Below are 20,909 nucleotides of genomic sequence, written 5' to 3'. Positions count from 1 at the left end.
AATTTTGTAAAGTTGCAGGATACAAATTAATATACAGAAATCTGTGGCATTTTTATACACTAACACTGAACTGTCAGAGAAATTAAGAAAACAGTTCCATTTACAGTCACATAAAAAAGAAAAAACATTTAAAAATGGGCAGAGGTGTGAATAGATGTATTTCCAAAGAAATCATATAGATGGCCAACAGGCACATGAAAAGATGCTCAACACCACTAATCATCAGTGAAATGCAATTCAAAACCACAGTGAGATATCACCTCACAGCTGTTGGCTGTCATCAAAAAGACAGCAAATAACAAGTGTTGGCAAGGATGTGCAGAAAAGCGAACCTCCGTGCACTGTTGGTGGGAATGTAAATTGGTGCAGCCACTATGGAAAACAGTATGGAGAGTCCTCAAAAAGTTAAAAATAAAACCACCATATACAGTGCAGCAGTTCCACTCCTTGGTATTTATCCAAAGAAAATGAAAATACTAAGTAAAAGACATATATGCACGCCTTTGTTTATTGCAGCATTGTATACAATAGCCAGGATATGAAAGCAACCTAAGTGTGCCCATCAATTGATGAGTAGATAAAGAAGATGTGGTATACATATACAGTGGGATATTACTCAGCCATAAAAAAAGTAAAATCTTGCCATTTGTATCAACATGGATGTACTTAGAGGGTCTTATGCTAACTGAAATAAGTCAGAGAAAGACAAATACTGTATGATTTCGCTTATATGTTGAATCTAAAAAAAAACAAAACAGGAACTTCCCTGGTGGTCCAGCGGTTAAGACCCTGCCCTCCCAATGCGAGGGGCCCGGGTTCGATCCCTGGTCAGAGAACTAGATCCTGCATGCTGCAATTAAAGATCCCGCATGCCACAACCAAAGATCCTGCATGCTGCAACTAAAGATCCTGCATGCCACAACAAAGGTGCCACATGCTGCAACTAAGACCCAGCGCAGCCAAATGAATAAATAAAAATTTAAAAAGAGACAAAACAAACAAGTGTAACAAAACAGAAAGAGTTATAGATACAGAGAAGAAGCAGGTGGTTGCAGAGGGGAGGGGTGGGGGAAGGAAAGAAATAGGCGAGGGAGATTAAGAGGTACAAACTTACAGTTGCAATGTAATTGGTTCACAGGTATGAAATATACAACATAAGGAACATGGTCAATAATATAATAACTTTGCATGGTGACAGATGGTAGCTGGAGTTGTGATCATTTGAAGTGTATAGAAATATAGAACATGTTATATAATGGAAACTAACATAGTGTTGTAGGTCAGTTATACTTCAAAAACAAAAAATAAACTCAGAGAAAAGAGATCAGATTTGTGGTTACCAGAGGCGGGGGTTGGGGAGGAGGGGGAATTGGATGAAGGCAGTCGAAAGGTACAAACTTCCAGTTATAAGATAAATAAGTGCTCGGGATGTAATGTACAACATGATAAATAGAATTAACACTGCTGCGTGTTATATAGGAAAGTCGTTAAGAGAATAAACCCTAAGAGTTCTCATCACAAGGAAAAAAATCTCTGCTTCTTTAATTTTGTATCAATATGAGATGATTCATATTCACTAAACTTTTTGTGGTAATCATTTCACGATGTCTGTAAGTCAGATCATTACGGTGCACTCCTTAAACTTATACAGTGCTGTTTGTCATTATATCTCAATAAAACCGGGAGAAAGAAAGAAAAGTGAAAGATGTGTGGCATGAGTGTTGGATGAAGCTCCTGGTGGATGTTCCGTCAGAGGCGGATGCTGTTACTCCAGTTCTGCCCACCCCTTTGCCCTGGTCTCCCTCCCAAGTATACCCCTCCCTCCCTCCCCTGCACCCAGCCCTCATAAAGTGTAGACTTGTTGCCGGTTGCTGTTCGTTCCTTGAGGTGCTGTTGGTTCAGTAGAAATGCGTGGCGATCCTGCCTCTCCTCTCTGGTCCCGTCCTTTGCCTGGGGTCTCCCCTCCTCTTCTAGGCTCACTCACTTGCAGCCAGGCCTTCTTTCCCTAACATCCACTGAGGAGACTCACAGGGCAGGGCAGGCAGAGCAGACCAGCCAGTGTCCTGGTTGGGCCGTGTCCGAGGAGAGAAGGTTGCAGGTGATGGTCACTTCACCTCCTGGATGTAGAACGTGCTTGTTATTTATGAGAAATCAACACTGAACTTCGGCCTTGTCACTTTGTGCTGGGGAGGGGGCCAATGTCCAGCCTTGTGACTCCTCGGCCGATGGGCGGGAGTGGCTGCCGCTCCCCTGGGGCAGGCAGGTGCTGGGAGGCAGGGGGCGTCTTCTCTCCCTCAGGTGGGCTGAGTGAGGGGGAGCCTGGCCCTGGCTCAGTGAAGGGTTTGAAGGTCACAGTGACTGGGGAGCCCCTGGTGGTAGGGAGGCACATCGAAGCATCAGCGGACATATTTTGAAACCACCACAGGAGCCTTTTCATGTTCACAGTGCTTTGGTGCATCCCTGGCTCTGCAGGTCCCGTTGGCAGACAGGCAGCCCTGGTCCCCTGGGGCTTTGTGGGGCTGACCTCTACGGAGGCGCTGCGTTTCATGAGTCCTCTGACTTCTGTCTTAACAGAGAGAAAATGGGTCAGAATCAGAAAATTTGGACCCAACCCTCTGAAGGACGATGGGTTAGTCACACCCCACATCAGAGTGCGGAGCATCCTGGCGGGGCAGCTGTGATTCCTGCCTGGATTCTGCTTAGCTGTGCTGGCTTTGGGGCTGGGGATCTGGGTCCTATCCTGCTGTGCCAGCCCAACAGGGGACAGGGCAGGTGGGTCAACCCTTCTGCTGAGGGAGCCAGGTGGCCAAGGCGGGGATAGCATAAGCAGCGGGGTGTCTGGCCTGTTTTTATTTTTTTTATTTATTTATTTATTTTGGTTTTGTGGTTTTTTTTGCGGTACGCGGGCCTCTCACTGTTGTGGCTTCTCCCGTTGCGGAGCACAGGCTCCGGACGCACAGGATCAGCGGCCATGGCTCACGGGCCCAGCCGCTCCACGGCATGTGGGATCTTCCTGGACCGGGGCATGAACCCGTGTCCCCTGCATCGGCAGGTGGACTCTCAACCACTGCGCCACCAGGGAAGCCCTGGCCTGCTTTTAAACCCCACTGGTAACACTTCAGTCTATAGTTTGCCCTGAGCCACGCGCCTCCAGCTCCCTCTAGAACTCTGGGCCCTCGGGCTTGAGGGTCACAGGCAGCTGGTCTCTGAGCGCCTTGAGGCTTGAAGATCAGATGCCAGTGTCGCTCCTGCTGTGACCCTGGCGTCTGCCTGAGCCTAGGGACGCCCAGGCCTTCTGTCCGTGGGGCCTTGACGGGGCGCCGCACCGTTCAGATCCCTGGGCCTGACCCCTTTCCCCGGGCAGGTCCCTCCGAGAGCATGTTCCTCCTCAGAGGGCCCCGGAGTCATTCCTTGGGACGGAGGACACACATGAAGCTGCGCAGCCGGCCACCTCCTTGGGGCCTCGTGTCCACCACCCGCAGGAGGAGATGGAGCCCAGCAAGGTGGAGTAGGGGTCTTGGCTGACAAGGGGCTTCACTGCAGTCCGGGAACTGAGGCCTGTGGTTTGTCTAGGGACAGGTCCCTGGGGCCTCTTTCAAAGCTCATCTCCCTGTATATCATGCCAGGAACCTGCTGGAGCCGTGAAGTGATAGCGACTGGGAACCACTGGGAACGGGCCAGGGGTGCTACAGGGGGAGCCGTGGGAATAGCCGAGTCAGGGTTCCCAAGAACATGGGAAGAGGGGGTGCCAGAGGAAGGCTGGAGGCGGCCCTCTGCCTCCTGAAAAGGCAAGTGGCACTTGGAACCCGTCGGGAAGGTGGGAGTTGCTGATGTAATCACAGTTGGTTCTAGAACGGCCTCCCAGGCCCTGCTGCCATGGGTGTTCTGGGGCTACTCCTCCGTGGCTCCTCACACCGTGACCTTGAAGCCACTTGGTCCCTTTGGTTCATGTGTCCCACTGGGCCCTGCCACACAGGGCTCCCTCCAGGGCACATGCCCCACCTTCTCTGATCGTGGCAGGGGTCCAGCCCACGGCCTTCCCTATGGTCACTAGGGGTTCAGACCCCTTATTCTCAGCCTCTGACCTCAGGACTCAGGTGAGCCCTCTGCAGGGGGCCCGCCTTGCAGGGCGACCTGCGGATCTGCATCTGACTTCTCTGCGTTGTCAGCACTTGTTAGCAGGGACCGACAGCCCTCATGCCCAGGCGCCATGCCTTCTAGCCCTGCACAGCACTGCCCAGCACCCACTGGGCCCCACCCTGAGCTCTTTCCGGGGAAGCATGTGTGAACCATGTTGGGGAGGCCGGGTGGCCTAGGGCTGGGCCTGCGGGTCGCTGGGAGCCTGGGCCGTGGTGGCTGGGGAGAGGGGGCCCAACCCGCTCCTGCACTTCTGGGCTGAGTTTTGATTTCCCAAGTGATGGGCTTCTGCTGTATGCCATCTTCCTCTATTTCTCTTTTTTAATAAATTTATATATTTATTTTTGGCTGCGTTGGGTCTTCGTTGCTGTGTGCAGGCTTTTTCTAGTTGCAGCAAGCGGGAGCTACTCTTCATTGTGGTGTGCGGGCTTCTCATTGCGGTGGCTTCTCTTGTTGCGGAGCATGGGCTCTAGGCGCTCGGGCTTCAGTAGTTGTGGCACTCAGGTTCTAGAGCGCAGGCTCAGTAGTTGTAGTGCACAGGCTTAGTCCGCGGCATGTGGGATCTTCCCGGACCAGGGCTCGAACCCGTGTCCCCTGAATTGGTGGATTCTTTTTTTGTTGTTTGTTTTTGTTTTGCGGTACATGGGCCTCTCACTGTTGTGGCCTCTCCCGTTGCGGAGCACAGGCTCCGGACGCGCAGGCTCAGCAGCCATGGCTCACGGGCCCAGCTGCTCCGCGGCACGTGGGATCTTCCCAGACCAGGGCACAAGCCTATGTCCCCTGCATCGGCAGGCAGACTCTCAACCACTGCACCACCAGGGAAGCCCGGCAGGTGGATTCTTAACCACTGGTGCCACCAGGGAAGTCCCCCTCTATTTCTTTCTTTCTTTCTTTCTTTTTTTTTTTTTTTGGCTGCGCCATATGGCATGTGAGATCTTAGTTCCCTGACCAGAGATTGAACCCGGGCCCAGGCAGTGAAAGCACAGAGTCCTAACCACTGGTCTGCCATGTAAGTCCCTTCCTCTATTTCTTTGTGGGTAAATGTTGAGAGGAAATCAGTTCTAGACAATTTAGGCCATGTACTAAATTTCACACAGAAACCTGAGACAGCTCACTTTACATAATTTAAGATGAGGCCGAAACTTGCTGACAAGGAAGAAATTGAATCTAGAGAAAGAATCTGTACTGCAGAGACATGACATTTCTACAGGGCACGAGTCCTCCAGGCCCCAGACATCACGTGGTTAAAGCAGTAGCTCTGGGCTTCCCTGGTGGCGCAGTGGTTGAGAATCTGCCTGCCAATGCGAAGGACATGGGTTCGGGCCCTGGTCTGGGAAGATCCCACATGCTGCGGAGCAACTAAGCCCGTGCACCACAACTACTGAGCCCACGCTCTAGAGCCCGCGAGCCACAACTACTGAGCCCGCGCGCCACAACTACTGAGCTCGCGCTCTAGAGCCTATGAGCCACAACTACTGAGCCCATGCTCCTAGAGCCCATGCTCCACAAGAGAAGCCACCGCAATGAGAAGCCTGTGTACACAACGAAGAGTAGCCCCCATTCGCCGCAACTAGAGAAAAGCCTGTGCACAGCAACGGAGACCCAATGCAGCCAAAGATAAAAATAAATAAATAAATTAAAATTTTTTTAAAAAGCAGTAGCTCTCCCCGTGTGGCTGGGGTTTCTAGGACTCCAAAAGGTCACATGATTTTCATGACAGCACCAAGGGGTCCTCTGCCTCTCTCTCCCTCTCTCACAGGTGCAGAGTGCTGTTTCCGGAGGCTACCTGATGTGATGGCCAATGGGATATGTGCTTGGGATTCTCTCTCTTTTTATTTATTTATTTATTTATTTATCTATTTATTCTCTCTCCTTTTAAAGGGTTTTTAAAAATTGTGGTAAAATTCACATGACATCAGGTTTACCACTTTAACCACTTTAAGTGTACAGGTCAGTGTGAGTACATTGGCAGTGGTGTGCAGCCGTCACTGCCATTCATCTCCAGAACTCTTTCATCTTCCCAAACTGAAACCCATCAGACAAAAGCTCCCCATCACCAACCCCTGGCCCCTGGCAACTCTTCCACTTTCTGTCTCTGTGGATTTGACTGCTCTGGGGACTTCATGTACGTGGAGTCGTACAGTACTTGTCCTCCTGTGTCTGGCTTGTTTCACTGAGTATAATGCCCTCAAGTTTCATCCACATTTTAGCATGTGTCAGAATTTGCTTCCTTTTTATGACCCAATAATATTCCATTGTATGGACAGGCCACAGCTTGTTTATCCATCATCTGTTGCTGGACACCTGGGTTGTTCCTCCTCTTGGCTCTGGTGAGTCATGCTGCTGTGAGCATCAGAGGACAGGTGTCTGTGAGTCCTGGCGTTCAGTTCTCTTGGACACATACCTAGGAGTGGGATTGCTGGCTCCTATAGTAACTCTGTGTTCAAGCTTTTTTTTTTTTTTCTTATATTGGAGTATAGGTGATTTACAATGTAGTGTTAGTTTCAGGTGTACAGCAAAGTGATTCAGTTATACATATATCCATTCTTTTTTCAGATTATTTTCACATATAGGTTATTACAGAGTATTGAGTAGAGTTCCTTGTGCTATGCAGGAGATCCTGGTAGTGTGTATATGTTAATCCAGCCTCTTAATTTATCCTTCCCCCTGACCTTTCCCCTTTGGTAACTATAAGTTTGTTTTCTAAGTCTGTGAGTCTGTTTCTGTTTTGTAAATAAGTTCATTTGTATCATTTTTAGATTCCACATGTAAGTGATATCATATGGCATTTGTTTTTCTTTGTCTGACTTACTTCACTTAGTGTGATAATCTCTAGATCCATCCATGTTGCTGCAAATGGCATTATTTCATTCTTTTTTTATGGCTGAGTAATATTCCATTGTATATATGTACCACATCTTTATCCATTCATCTGTTGATGGACATTTAGGTTGCTTCCATGTCCTGGCTATTATAAATAGTGCTGCAGTGAACACTGGGGTGCATGTATCATTTCAAAGTATGGTTTCCTCCAGATATATGCCCAGGAATGGGATTGCCGGATCATATGGTAGCTCTATTTTTAGTTTTTGAGGAACCTCTGTACTGTTCTCCATAGTGACTGCACCAGTTTACCTCCCACCAATAGTGTGGGAGGGGTCCTTTTTCTCCACACCCTCTCCAGCAGTTATTATGTGTTTAACCTTTTGAGTAAGTGCTTGGGAAGCTTGTGTTTACACAGTTTCTCAGCTTTAATTTCCAATACAGTAAATGTTGATAGATGTATCCCATATAAACAAAAGATGTTTGGTGTCCTCAGAATTTTTAAGAGTATAAAAAGGTTTTGAGGGCTTCCCTGGTGGTGCAGTGGTTGAGAGTCTGCCTGCTGATGCAGGGGACACGGGTTCGTGCCCCGGTCTGGGAAGATCCCACGTGCCGTGGAGCAGCTAGGCCCGTGAGCCATGGCCACTGAGCCTGCACATCCGGAGCCTGTGCTCCGCAACGGGAGAGGCCACAACAGTGAGGGGCCCGCGTACCGCAAAGAAAAAAAAAAGGTTTTGAAATGAACAGATTTGAGAACTAGTGTGAAAGAAGTTCGTATTTTGGTGTTGTGGCCTTGCACGTACGTGGTGAGGGCATGGATTATTTCAAAAAGCATCAACAATCCATTGGCTAGAATAGCCAGCCAGGAGATAGTCATCACAAGAGGGGGCTGGGACAGGACCTTGGTGAACCCAGTAGTGGAAAGACGGGGAGATGATTTTTGAGCAGCTTTGTATGTGGCAGAAGTTGTGCTGGATGCTTTACAAGGGGACCTGAGAGGATATTGAGGAAGTAGAGGAAAGGGAATGTTGATTTACAGCTGGAGTAACACCAGTGAGACCCTCGGGAATCCCCAGCGGACACAGTAAGCAGCTGACTGTGTGTTGGTCCCCGCCCGGCATGCAAGGCAGGCTGTGCCACGTCCTGGCTCTCCCTGCTCCGTTGACCACACTAGCACAATCACCTGGAGGGTTGCCCAGCACAAAGTGGTGCTTAGCAAATATTTTTTGAATGAGCCATTCACATGTGTTAACCAGTGATTCACAGGTTGGATTGCTTTCTGAACAGCCCCTGCACTGTGCAGGTGAGTCAGGAAGGGAAAGAACCTTCCTGGGGATATCAGAACTGAGGACGCTTTGTTAGCGACTTAAAGAACAGAGTAGTTCAGTTCGGCAGACATTCAGTGGGCACCTCCCTGTGTTAGGTGCTGGGTATGGGTAGATTTATTTTGACACTTAACTCTAGAACAGGGTTTGGCAAGCTGTAGCTTGCAGCTGGCTGCTCGTTTTGGTCTTCTTTTGTCTTACACATTGCTGCATCTCAGTGGTTCACTCCTTTTTACTGCTGAGTAGTATTCCATGGTATGGCTCTGCTGCAGTTTGTTTATCCATTCAGTTGTTTGGGGCATTTGGGTTGTTTCCAGCTTTTGGCTATTGCAAATAATATTACTCTGAATATGTCTCTGTATGGTCATATACTTCTCTTGGATAAATCCCTAGGAGTGGAATGACTGTGTCATATGGTAGGTATATGTTCAGCCTTTTAGAAACTGTCAAACTGTTTTCCACAGTAGTTGTACCATTTTTACATTCCCACTAGCACTGTAGGAGAGTTCTAGTTACCTCACATACTGTCAGCTCTTGGTATTGTCATTTTTCATTTTAGCCATTCTAATATATAATGGTATCTCATTAGGACTTTAATTTGCATTTCCTTAATGAGTAATGATGTTGAGCATCTTTTTATGTTTTTGCCATCTGTATCTTCTTTGGTTAATTGTGCATTCTTTTTTTTTTTTTTTTTTTTTTGGCCATGTCTCAAGGCTTGCGGGATCTTAGGTCTCCAACTAGGGATTGAACCTGGGGCCCTGGCAGCCTGGCAGTGAGCACCGAGTCCTAACTACTGGACCGCCAGGGAATTCCCTAGTTAATTGTCCATTGAAATCTTTTGCCCATTTTAAAAATTGTGTGGGTTTTCTTTTTATTGAAATATCAGAGTTCTCTATATATTCTGGATACAAATCCTTTATCAGATGTGTGATTTACAGTTCTTCTCTCCCAGTATGTGACTTTTCTTTTTATTCTCTTAACAATGTCTTTTGAAAAGGAAAGTTCTCTATTTTAATGAGGTCCAATTTATCAACTTTTTCTTTTATGGATTATACTTCTGGTATAGGTATCTAAGAAATCTTTGCCTCATCCAAGGTCACAAAGATTTTCTCCTATGTTTTCTTCTAGAAGTTTTATAGTTTTACGTTTTACGTTTAGCTCTATGATTTATTCTGAGTTAATTTTTGGTACAAGGAATGGATCACAGTTTTTCTTTTCTTTTTTTAAATGGCTATCCAGTTGTTGTTTTCTCTGTTTTCTTGTGTCATCAATTTTCTCTCTGATCTTTTTTTACTTCTTGGCTGCTGCTTACTTTGGGTTCATTTGTTCTTCTGATTTCTTAAAGTGGCAGCTGAGATCATTGATTGGAGACCTTTCTTCTTTTCTGATATAGGAATTTTAAGCATTTTTAAAAACTTGTTTGTTTGTTTGTTTACAGCTGTGTTGGGTCTTTGTTGCTGCACGCAGGCTTTCTGTAGTTGCCGCGAGCAGGGGCTACTCTTTATTGCGGTGCATGGGCTTCTCATTGCAGTGGCTTCTCGTTGTGGAGCATGGGCTCTAGGCGCTCGGGCTTCAGTAGTTGTGGCACACGGGCTTAGTTGCTCCTCAGGTTGTGGGATGTTCCCAGACCAGGGCTCGAACCCGTGTCCCCTGCATTGGCAGGTGGATTCTTAACCACTGCGCCACCAGGGAAATCCCCTGATATAGACATTTAATGCAATACATTTGCCTCTGTGAACTGCTTTAGTTGCCTTTCACAAATTTTCATTAAATTAAAATGCTTTCTAATCTCCCTTTTCATTTCCTCTTTGACTCAAAGGCTATTTAGAAGTATGTCAGTTGTTTTCCATATAGTTGGGGGATTTCCCAGACATCTTTCTGCTGTTGATTTTTAGTTTAATTCCATTGTGATCAAACAACACACTTAAATTTGAACCTTTATGAATGCATTGAGATTTGTTTTATGGCTCATATATTTATCTGTTATGGTCAGTGTTTTGTATGCATGTGAAAAGAATGTGTATTCTGCTGTAGTTGGGCAGAGATTTCTGTGAATGTCGGTTGGGTCCAGCTGGTTGATAGTGTTGTTCAGGTTTTTGTATCCTTGCTGATTTTCTGTCTGCTTATTCTATCAGTTATTGAGAGAAGGGATTGAAGTTGATTGTGAATTGGTCTATTAGCAATTACAGGAGTTTTTCCTTCATTTGAAGCTCTGCTATAGATGCAGAGACATTTAATGTTATTATGTCCTTTATCACTATTAAATACCTTCTTCATTCCTCGTAATATTATTTGCCCTGAAGTCTCCTTTGTGTGGTATTAATACAGCCACCCCTGGGACTTCCCTGGTGGTGCAGTGGTTAAGAATCTGCCTGCCAATGCAGGGGACACGGGTTCAAGCCCTGGTCCGGGAAGATACCACATGCCGTGGAGCAGCTAAGCCCGTGCACCACAACTACTGAGCCTGCGCTCTAGAGTTCACAAGCCACGACTACTGAGCCCGCATGCCACAACTACTGAAGCCCATGTGCCTAGAGCCCGTGCCCCGCAACAAGAGAAGCCACCGCATCGAGAAGCATGCCCACCACAACAAAGAGTAGTCCCCTCTCACCGCAACTAGAGAAAGCCCCCATGCAGCAACAAAGACCCAATGCAGCCAAAATATATATATATATATATATATATATATATACAGCCACCTCTGCTTTCTTTTGATCCGTGTTAGCATGCCATATCTTTTTCCATTGTTTCATATTCACCTATTTGTGTCCTTATATAAAGTGGATTTCTTTTAGACACATGTAGTTTCATCGTGCTTTTTTACCTATGTAACAAATTCTGACTTTTAATTAGGGTGTTTAGATCACCCCATATGTTTATTGATCAGGCAAATTTAATTACAGTCTGCCATTTTGTCGTTTGTTTTCTATTTGTGCCAGCTGTTGTTTCCTTTTCCCTTTGTTTATTCTTCGTTTGGGTTGAGTATGTTTTGTTCCTTTTGTCTTCCTCGTTGGCTTATTTGCTGTAGCTCTTGTGTTAGTTTAGTGATGTTCAACTTTAATTTGTCGCATTCATGGGACAGACCGCTTTACCTGTAGTGTTAGAGCCTTTAAATGGTATATGCTTCAGTTTCGCCCTTCCTGGCTTTTGTGCTGCTGTTGTCACAATTTTACTTCCACTCAGGTTATAAACCCCACGATGGAGTATGTGTGCATTTGCTTTAAGTGCCTCCAGGTTGGCAGTCTTTTCTTTTTTCCTCTCAGAACTGAGAAGTGTTGTTCCACCATCTTCCAGCTTGTGTTGTTTCTAGTGAGAAATCTGCTGTCATCTTTACTTTGTTTTTCTGTGCATCATGTCTTTTTTATCTGCTTTTAAGACTTTTCTCCTTATTGCTGGTTTTAGGCAATTTGATTATGATGTGCCCTGGAGTATTTTTCTCTCTATCTCTTGTGTCCGCGGTTCATCGAGCTACTTGGATCTGTGGGTTTATAGTTTTCATCAAATTGGGGAATTTTTCTGCCATTGTTTCTTCAAATATTTTTTCTGTTTCCCCTCCATGTACATGTGTGTGGGTGGCTTGAAGTGGTCCCAGAGCCACAATTCTTTTTTTTCTAGCCTTCTTTTCTTTCTGTTTAGACTTTCTGTTGTCTGTGCAGTGTGTTTCAATCTCTCACAGTAGGTTTCTTTCTTTGTGTCTTCCGTATCTCTACTTAACATGTTTAATCTTTCCTCTAACTTCTTCAACATTTGCAGTCCAGTTATAATAATTCTTAATGTTTTATCTTTTCTGTCATTTCTGGATTGATTTTTTTTTTCCTCCTCATTTTGGTCAATTTCCTGTTCACATGTCTGGTAATTTTTTTATTGGATGGCAGACTATGAATTTTTTTTTTTTTTTTTTTTTTTTTGCGGTACGCGGGCCTCTCACTGTTATGGCCTCTCCTGTTGCGGAGCACAGGCTCTGGACGCGCAGGCTCAGCGGCCATGGCTCACGGGCCTAGCTGCTCCACAGCATGTGGGATCTTCCCGGATTGGGGCACGAACCAGTGTCCCCTGCATTGGCAGGCGGACTCTCAACCACTGCGCCACCAGGGAAGCCCAGACTATGAATTTTGACTTTCTGAGTTCTGTATATTTCTGCATATTCCTATAAATATTCTTGAGCTTTGTTTTAGGATGTGGCTTGGAAACAGTTTGGTCATTTCAGCTCTTCGTTTCAATCTTGCTTAGTCAGGACTAGGGCAGCATTTAGCCTAGAGTTAATTTTTCCCCACTAACCAGGCAAGACTCTTCTACATCTTGACCCAGTGCCCCACGAATTAGAAGTTGTTTCCAGTGTGGATCCTGAGGACAGGCGTTTTTGTGGCCCTGATGAGCTTCAGTTATTGTTATTGTTCCCTCTTACCCCAAGGATGGTCTCTCCCCAGCCGTGCCTGCTGACAGCACACCTGAGAGCCAGGGCAGGCGGGTGGCAGGAGCTGGCTGACCCCTGCCTCAGTCAGGCCCTTCGGTACTGAGTTACTCAGTGTTTTGTCTGGTCCCCTATTACAATTGCTTCCAGAAACCACTGCCCATTGTACCTTCCTTAAAGCACAGGTCTTATCATGTCACTTACTGGCTAAATCACCTTTGCTCCATACAACATGCGACCTGAAGTTTGAAATACCTTCCTCCCACCTGTCCCCGTGGTCTCGGTTTGTGGCAGACTCCCCTGTTCCTCCCTTCCTGCGCCATCCTGTGCACCTTGTGAAGCCTCGGGAGCCCCATGCTCCCACCTCATCCAGGCAGTGGCCTGGGGCCCTGGGTGGGGGCGGCCTCTCCCCCTGCATTCACCTAGTGTGCTGGCACCTCTGTCTGGTCAGTGTCTGTGTCGCCCCTGCCCTGTGTGCTCAGAGGTGCAGGTGGCACTGCATCCTCAACGGCCTCTTGCCTTTGGTCCCACAGAGCTGCGGTGCAACCCAGGCCAGTTTGCCTGTCGCAGCGGCACCATCCAGTGCATCCCCCTCCCCTGGCAGTGTGACGGCTTGGTGACCTGTGAGGATGAGAGTGATGAAGCCAACTGTCCAGGTGAGTGTCGGGCCGGGGGACGCGTGTAGTGACCGCCCTCCCCTTCTCCCTCTCTCTTTCTGTGTCTCTTTAAAAAATACATGCCCATTGCCGGCAGGTCCCAGTGTGGCTGGTTGCAGGGCCAGGGCCATGGGGGGCATGAGGGGACCCAAGAGGCCACGTTTGGGGGCACCGCGGCCCACAGCGAGCCCCTGGGTGGCAGCCCCGGTGACCGGCCATGGCCCTCCTGCCATCCTGCCCACTCAGGCCCTGGAGACGGGTGGATGCCACACAAAGTCTGAGTTGCAGCTCCTTTGCTCGGTTCTGCCCCTGTCCCCTCGATGAGGGTTGCCCCCAAGAGCAGCGTGTTCACGGCAGCCCTGGCTCTCAGCTTGGTCCAGGGTGTGTGCGTGTGCCTGTGACACACACACATAACACACTCATCCGCTGAAGACCTGGGTGTCGGCTCGAGGTGTTGGATGGTATCTGCCTGTGAAGGTGACTGTTGAGAGGCGACCCCTCCCGGTTGTCCTGGATCCTGTTCTGGCTTGACTATCTCGTGCGTGTCTCTGGTTGAGGTGTCTGTCTTTCTGGTGACATTGAGGGAGGTGGCGGCCAGGCTGGGAGCCTCCAGGGCAGGCCCGTGTCTGGGAGCCCACCCAGTCATTGAATATCTTTGTGGGTGTGGGCAGGGGCTCAGCTGTGACCTTCCTGATGTGGTGAAGTTTAAGTAAATCCATGGGAAGTCCTAGCCGTGCTAGGTCTGGCTGCTTTTGAACTTGGACTGCAGGACTTCTTGAGTGACCACAAGAGATTACTTCATTGTCCAGCTAAAAGCCTGCTAAAATTATAACAAAAGAGAACAAAAGAGTACAAAAGATGTAAAACCACAGGGACCAAGAAAATGGGAAAAGATGACACAGTAGATCAGTAATTTCAGCAGTATTTTGGGGAGATAGAAAGCAGATGGTGTGCCTGATGGTCTGGGCCTTCAGGACAGTCCCTGCCTTTCAGGGGCTGGAGCTGTCTTACCCAGACCCCCTGCCAGCGGCTTCTGGTGTTGTTTAGCCCCTGAGATGCATTCCTGTGACGTTTGGAAGGTGGAAGGGAGGGGGCCCCTTCTTCCCCTGGCCACAGTGTGGGTGTGTGGGCTCGGATAGTGGGAGCGTGGCAGGGCTGCAGAGTGGCGGTGATCCCGGAAGCATTTTCTGCTCAGCGGTGGGTGGCAGACTGGCCTGCTCGCTCTCAGCTGCAGCACAGAGGGGGCATTGACGGTTAGAGGTGGCCCATTTGTGCACCTCCCAACCTTGTCAGTTGTTTGAAAGCACAAATTCCCTTTGTGTTGGAAATACCTATGTGGTCCCTGCTCTCCTCAGTGAACCATGTCTGATACAAAGAGGAATGTAAAAGTTTTACTGGAGAAGAATTCACAGCTTTATTAAGACACATTAAAGAAGACTTGAATAAGTAGAGACAGGGTGTTCTTAGCAAGGAAGGCTCAGTGTGGTAAAGCTGCCCATTCTGCTTATACTGATCTGTGGATTCAGTGTTCTGGGAAATATGACAAGTCAATTCTAAAACCCGTGGAAGGATAAAGTCCTAATATCATTTGTCCACTTTGAAGAAGAGAAAGAAGCACGCACCAGCCTTGCCAGTGCTGAGGCTTCCTTCACAGTTGGCTCAGGGATTGGCTGGTGAGACAGAAGAGCTGCCAGAAATGGACCAGAGAAACTTGATTTGAGACAGAAGTGGCTTACCCGTCACTAGACAAAGGATGGAGTCCGAAAGGAATGCCGTCAGATCCCTGATGAACAGTGTACGAAAGATCGGTTTCAGGTTAATTGAAGAAAAACTCCTGGAAGACCGTAGAGGAGAATACCTTTATGACCTTGATAGGGAAGGTTTTTTTAAGTCACAAAAAAATGTTAACTCTTAAATAGAAACGACCAGTTTTACCAGATTAAAATTAAGGTCTCCCCTTTATCAAAAAGCCCCAATTAAGAATGTGAACAGACAAGTACAGAGTGGGAAGCCTATAAAGGATTATAATCCAGCGTGTGTAGAGGACTCCTGCGGATGGACAAAAGACGGTCAGGCATGTCAGCAAACAAGAAAAACGAGCAAGAATGGTGGCTAAACACATAAAGAGATGTCCTACCTCATTAGTATTCAGAGGCGACAGTGAGCTCCCACTTTGCAGATACTTAGATTGGCGAAACTGAGGACGTCTGACAAACCTGGGTGTTGGAGGTCTTTGGGCTGCTGGCGAGAGGGGTGCACTGACACACCCACTTTGGAAAACAGGCATTAACCTGCAAAGCTGAACATCCTCATATTCTGTGATCCAGGATTGCCATTTGGGGGAAGCTCTGGAGAAATTTTTGCAGTGCTGTTCATACTAATGTACAGCTTGGAAACAACCCAAATGTGTGTTCACACGACGGAGTATTTGACCCAGCGACAGCAGGTGCCTGTTAGGTTCCTGTAGCAACACGGAAGCTCTGAAAGCAGAATGTAGGTGACAGGGCAAGTTGCCCAGAAGTACACACAGCACAGTAAAGACAAGGATAACTGAGCACCATCTCATTTTCAGATACATCCGCGTGTGGTAAACCAAGAGGAAGAAAGGCTGAACAGCCCAGATACACAAAACCCGGGCTTCCGGTTCCTCGCTGGTGGGGAGACAGAGGGGTCAGCCTGGGAGAAGCAGACGTTGGGGTGCAGCCCTGTAGCAGATGACCGACTTAGCGAGGGCTGGGGGTTCATGACGTACTTTATTACTAGGCTTTACCGCGGCCTGCTTGGGGGGAGAGAACACCAGGAAATGAGCCAGTTTGCCCAGCAGGCCCTAAATGCCCTGGCTGGTGGGCATCTGGCTGGGGGTGGCTGGGCTTCCTCACTTCCTCACTTTCTCCATGGGGCTAGATGACTCTTCCATGGCAGACATGAAGCTTATTTTCCAGACTTTGGCCATCCAGTATGGTAGCCACGAGTCACATGTGGCTTCTGAGTGCCTGAAATGTGGCCGTTTCCAACTAAGATGCATCACAACTGTAAAGTATACACTGAATGTCAAAGAGTTAGTACAAAAAAGTAAAACACCTCATTAATACTTTTTAATATTTATTACATGTTGAAATTATAGTACTTTGGATATATTGGGTTAAATACAATTATTAAAATTAATTTCATCTCTTTTGAAATGTGGCTTGCATTATATTTCTGTTAGATAGCACTTGGACTTACAGTCTGCAGAATAGGAGGCACCAGGCCCAGCAGAGGGGAGCCATGGAGGTGGAAAACAGAGGAATTAAGAGAAATTCTCTATGGGGACAGATGAGACCCTTGACCATATCTTCTGCCCTGCTCCCCATGTGGTCTGTTTCCTCAGGCAGGGGGTTGTGGGAGTCTTTTCTGGAGAAATTGGTGCATCACGGGTGAGGTAGAAGCGGTATCAACAAGCTGGAGGGTTCCCACCTTGAACTCACCTGAACCCTACCAGCACCTAGCCCACGAGTGCCCACAGAGCCTCTGGCAAGCTGGACCACCTTCCTCTTAAACATGAAAGACAGCCAGTGCTCTCTAGACTCTGGAAGGAAGCAGCCACAGGATGCTCCCTGGACTCTGGCTAGAGCATCCTAGACCAAAAGGACCAGCACAGAGTGGCTGAGGTAGCTAACTCTGCTGTGTGTAAAACAGCGGTTAAATGTGGGGGCTCAGAACCAAGCTGCCTGGGCTGGTTCCCCGCCTCCGCCTCCTCTGGCTGTAGTCCTGTGGGCAAGATGCTTTTTGAACTTCATTGTCCTCACCTGTGAGATGGGGGATAATAGTACCTACCTTAGGGTTGCCAGAGGATTGATGTACACAAGGTATGCTTAGAGCAGAACACAGCACTCAGCAATCCCTCACTATATGTTAGCTCTTATTAATTCAGGGAGTAAAAGAAAACTTTAGCAATATATTCATCTTCTTCTTCTTTTTTTTTTTTTTTTTTTTTTTGGCTGCACTGCATGGCATAACAATATATTCTGATGTCAGCAAAATGGCTGTCTCAGAAACTTCAGACGCCCATTCTGTCATGCATACATTCAAAAAGCAACTAGAGGATGGCTAAAATAACTTCATGGAAGCTCTGGAAAACAGTCAAAGTCTATAGCAACCATGGGAACACCCAATCAGGAAAAAGCCACATTCAAGTGGTAGGAAATATCATGGCATTTTTACTCACCCTTGGCCCACTTCCTCCCCCAGTGGCACAGCACAGTCTAAAAGAAGCAACAACCCAATTCCAAATTCCTTGCCTCCAACCAGCGGGAGCAGAATGACCTTATTTGCAACATTCTGACCTGTCTGGGGGCTGCCTGAGGGACTGATGTCTGTTTTTTCTGACTTGGAGCTCAGAGAGGGAAAAATTACATAGTTTGGATCTCAGCCTGAAAAAACTGTAGAAAGTGTCAAGCAATGCTCACAAAAACTGGATACAGACCTGCAGATGCCTGGGGCAAGGGACTGTGGGTGGAGGAATACAATAGTACGTCCAAGACCCTGAGAAGCAGGTGACTGGCTCTGGGAAATTAAGACATTTTAAAGCAGGCATATATACTTAAGAATCAAAAGAAGTTAACACACAGGACCAGACACAATGCAAGTGCAGAAAAGACCTAAGAAGACCTTAAGCGTTCACCCTGAGCTGGTCTCAAGGCTTAGAACAAACCCTGCTAATTAATGAAGGTCTTCCCCAATACAGAACCAGTCTGCAAAGATTGGGAGAGGATTTATTCAAATGCCTAATTTTCAGCAACAACAAAATAACAGACATACAAAGAAACAGGAGAACACAGCCCATTTGAAGGAAGAAAATTATGTGGCAGATACTATCCCTCAAGAAACAGTGGGCCTCAGACATACTAAACAAAGGCTTTAAAACTACCATCTTAAATGTGCTCAAAGAGGTGAAGGAAAACATGGACAAAAAACTAAACTGAATTGAAAACTTCACTAGAAAGGTTCAACAGCAGGCTTCAACAGGCAGAAGAAAGACTAGGTGAGCTTGAAAACTGAACATTTGAAATTACTGAGTGTTTGGAACAGAGAGAACAAAGAAAGGTGAACAGAGCCTTGGGGACTTACAGGATCACCCAACAACCACCAACAGAATGCACATCTTTTTACTCAAATGTCCATTTAACATTCTCTAGGCTAGACCATATGTTAGGCCACAAAATAAGTCTGAACAAATTTAAAAGATTGAAATCATATAAATCACAGTGGAATGAAACTATAATAGGTATCAACAGTAGAAGGAAAACTGGAACATTCACAAATACATGGAAATTCAACAATATACTCTTAAACAGTCATGAGTCAAGAAGAAATCACACAGGAAATTAGAAAATATCTTGAGATAAAATGAAAAGAACAAACCATAGACTTCCCTGGTGACGCAGTGGTTAAGAATCTGCCTGCCAATAAATAAATAAATAAATACATTTATTTTAAAGAAAAGAAAACAACAAACCAAAACTTAGGGGCTGCAGCAAAAACAGTACTAAGAAGGAAATATGTACCTGTAAATACTTAAATTAAGAAAGAGAGAGTGTCAGCTGGAGGGAGGGAGGAAGGGTCTCAAATCAGCAATCTAACTTTACACCTTAAGAAAGTAGAAAAAGAAGAACAAACTAAACTCAGTGATAGCAGAAGGAAGAAAATAATAAAGATTAGAACAGAGGTAAACAGAATAGAAAAACAATGGAGAAAATCAACAAAACCAAAGGTCAACAAAATTGACAAACCTTTAGCTAGATTGACTAAAGAGAAAAGACTCAACTTCTTCATAAAAACACCGAATGGCTAATGACGCCACTGCTGTGGAAGGGCCCAGAGGCCCTGGGGGCCCTGGAATGGGGAGAAAAATAAAGTGAGTGAAGCCGGGAAAGAAAAAAGAGAGTAAAGACTCAAATAACTAAAATAAGAAATGAAAGTTGAGGGGACTTCCCTGGTGGTCCAGTGGTAAAGAATCTGCCTTCCAATGGGGACGTGGGTTCGATCCCTGGTTGGGGAACTAAGATCCCACATGCCGCAGGGCAACTAGGCCCACACGCCACAACTACTGAGCTTGTGCGCCTCAACAAGAGAGCCCACCTGCTGCAAACTGCAGAGCCCACACGCTCTGGAGCCCGTGCACCACAACTAGAGAGAGAAAACCCGCATGCCACAACTAGAGAGAAGCCCACGTGGCAATGAAAGATCCCATATGCCTCAGCAAAGATCCCACGTGCTGCAGCTAAGACCTGATGCAGCCAAAAAAAAAAAAAAAGAAGAAATGAAAGTTGGGACATTACTATTAATTTTACAGAAACAAAAAGGATTATAAGAGAGTACTGTGGGGGACTTCCCTGGTGGTCCAGTGGTTAAGACTTTGTCTTCCAATACAGGGGGTGTGGGTTCAATCCCTGGTGGGGGACCTGGGATCCCACATTCCTCGTGGCCAAAAAACCAAAACGGAAGCAATGTTGTAACAAATTCAGTAAAGATTTTTTTAAAAAATGGTCCACATCAAAAAAAAATCTTTAAAGAAAAAAAAAAGAGTACTGTGGAGAATTATATGCCAACAAATTAGAAACATAACTGACATGGACAAATTCGTAGAAACACATAACCTCCCAAAAGAAAACTGCAGACTAATATGCCATGAACATTGATGCAAAAATCCTGAACACAATACCAGCAAACAGAATTTAACAGTACATTAAGAGGCTTACACACCATGATCAAATGGATTTATTCTTGGAATGCAAGGGTGGTTCAAAAAACTAAAATCTGTGTAATATACCACACTAGTAGAATGTAGGAAAAAACACATGATCTTCTTGATGCAGGAAAAGCATTTGGCAAAATTAAACATTCTTTCATGGTGAAATACTCAACAAGCTAGGAATAGAAGGAAACTACCTAAACAAAATAAAGGAGGAGCTTAGTGGAGGAAGAGGGGCTGGGAGTCTGCCCTCCCCTCCTTAAATAAAGAACCATGACTTTCAGCTGAACTGGTATCCCCCATCCCAGAGACCCCCTGTTTTACTTTTTTAGTAAATCCCCCGTGTTCTGCTAGTGTGAAGGAGGGGCAGGTTTCCTGAGCACACCGTGCAGGGGTTGGGATCTGGGTGTGTGGACTGCCTTCTCCCTGATATTTTTTAAATTAATTAATTTATTTATTTTGGGCTGCATTGGGTTTTCATTGCTTCGCACAGGCTTTCTCTAGTTGTGGTGAGCGGCAGCTACTCTTTGTTGCGGTGCGCGGGCTTCTCATTGTCGTGGCTTCTCTTGTTGTGGAGTATGGGCTCTAGGTGTGCAGGCTTCAGTAGTTGTGGCACGCGGGGTCTAGAGTGCAAGCTCAGTAGTTGTGGCACATGGGCTAAGTTGCTTTGCGACCTGTGGGATCTTCCCAGACCAGGGACCGAACCTGTGTCCCCTGCTTGGCAGGCGGACTCTCAACCACTGCGCCACCAGGGAAGTCCCTGCCTTCTCCCTGATTTAATACGAGAAATTTCATATCTCCAGAAAAGGCTTGAGAGTAGT

The 20,909-nt window shown here is 46.6% G+C and overlaps 1 protein-coding gene across 2 annotated transcripts in view; it reads left to right on the top strand.

Annotated features, from left to right (window-relative positions):
* DGCR2 (DiGeorge syndrome critical region gene 2) overlaps window positions 1–20,909 on the top strand; it is a 73,957-nt gene that overhangs the window by 19,688 nt on the left and 33,360 nt on the right. The window contains exon 2 of one of the 2 annotated variants that reach the window (XM_082640519.1): window positions 13,233–13,355. The exons of the other annotated variant lie outside the window; for it this stretch is intronic. Coding sequence (XP_082496645.1) covers window positions 13,233–13,355 — 123 coding nt within the window. The remainder of the gene's footprint in view (window positions 1–13,232; window positions 13,356–20,909) is intronic. 2 annotated transcript variants of the gene reach the window in all.

The sequence above is a fragment of the Mesoplodon mirus genome (assembly GCF_964341445.2).
Source record: "Mesoplodon mirus genome assembly, chromosome: 13".
NCBI classification, from domain to species: Eukaryota; Metazoa; Chordata; class Mammalia; order Artiodactyla; family Ziphiidae; genus Mesoplodon; species Mesoplodon mirus.
The sequence above is the reverse complement of the archived record's forward strand: the minus strand, read 5'-3'. Positions and strand labels throughout refer to the sequence as shown.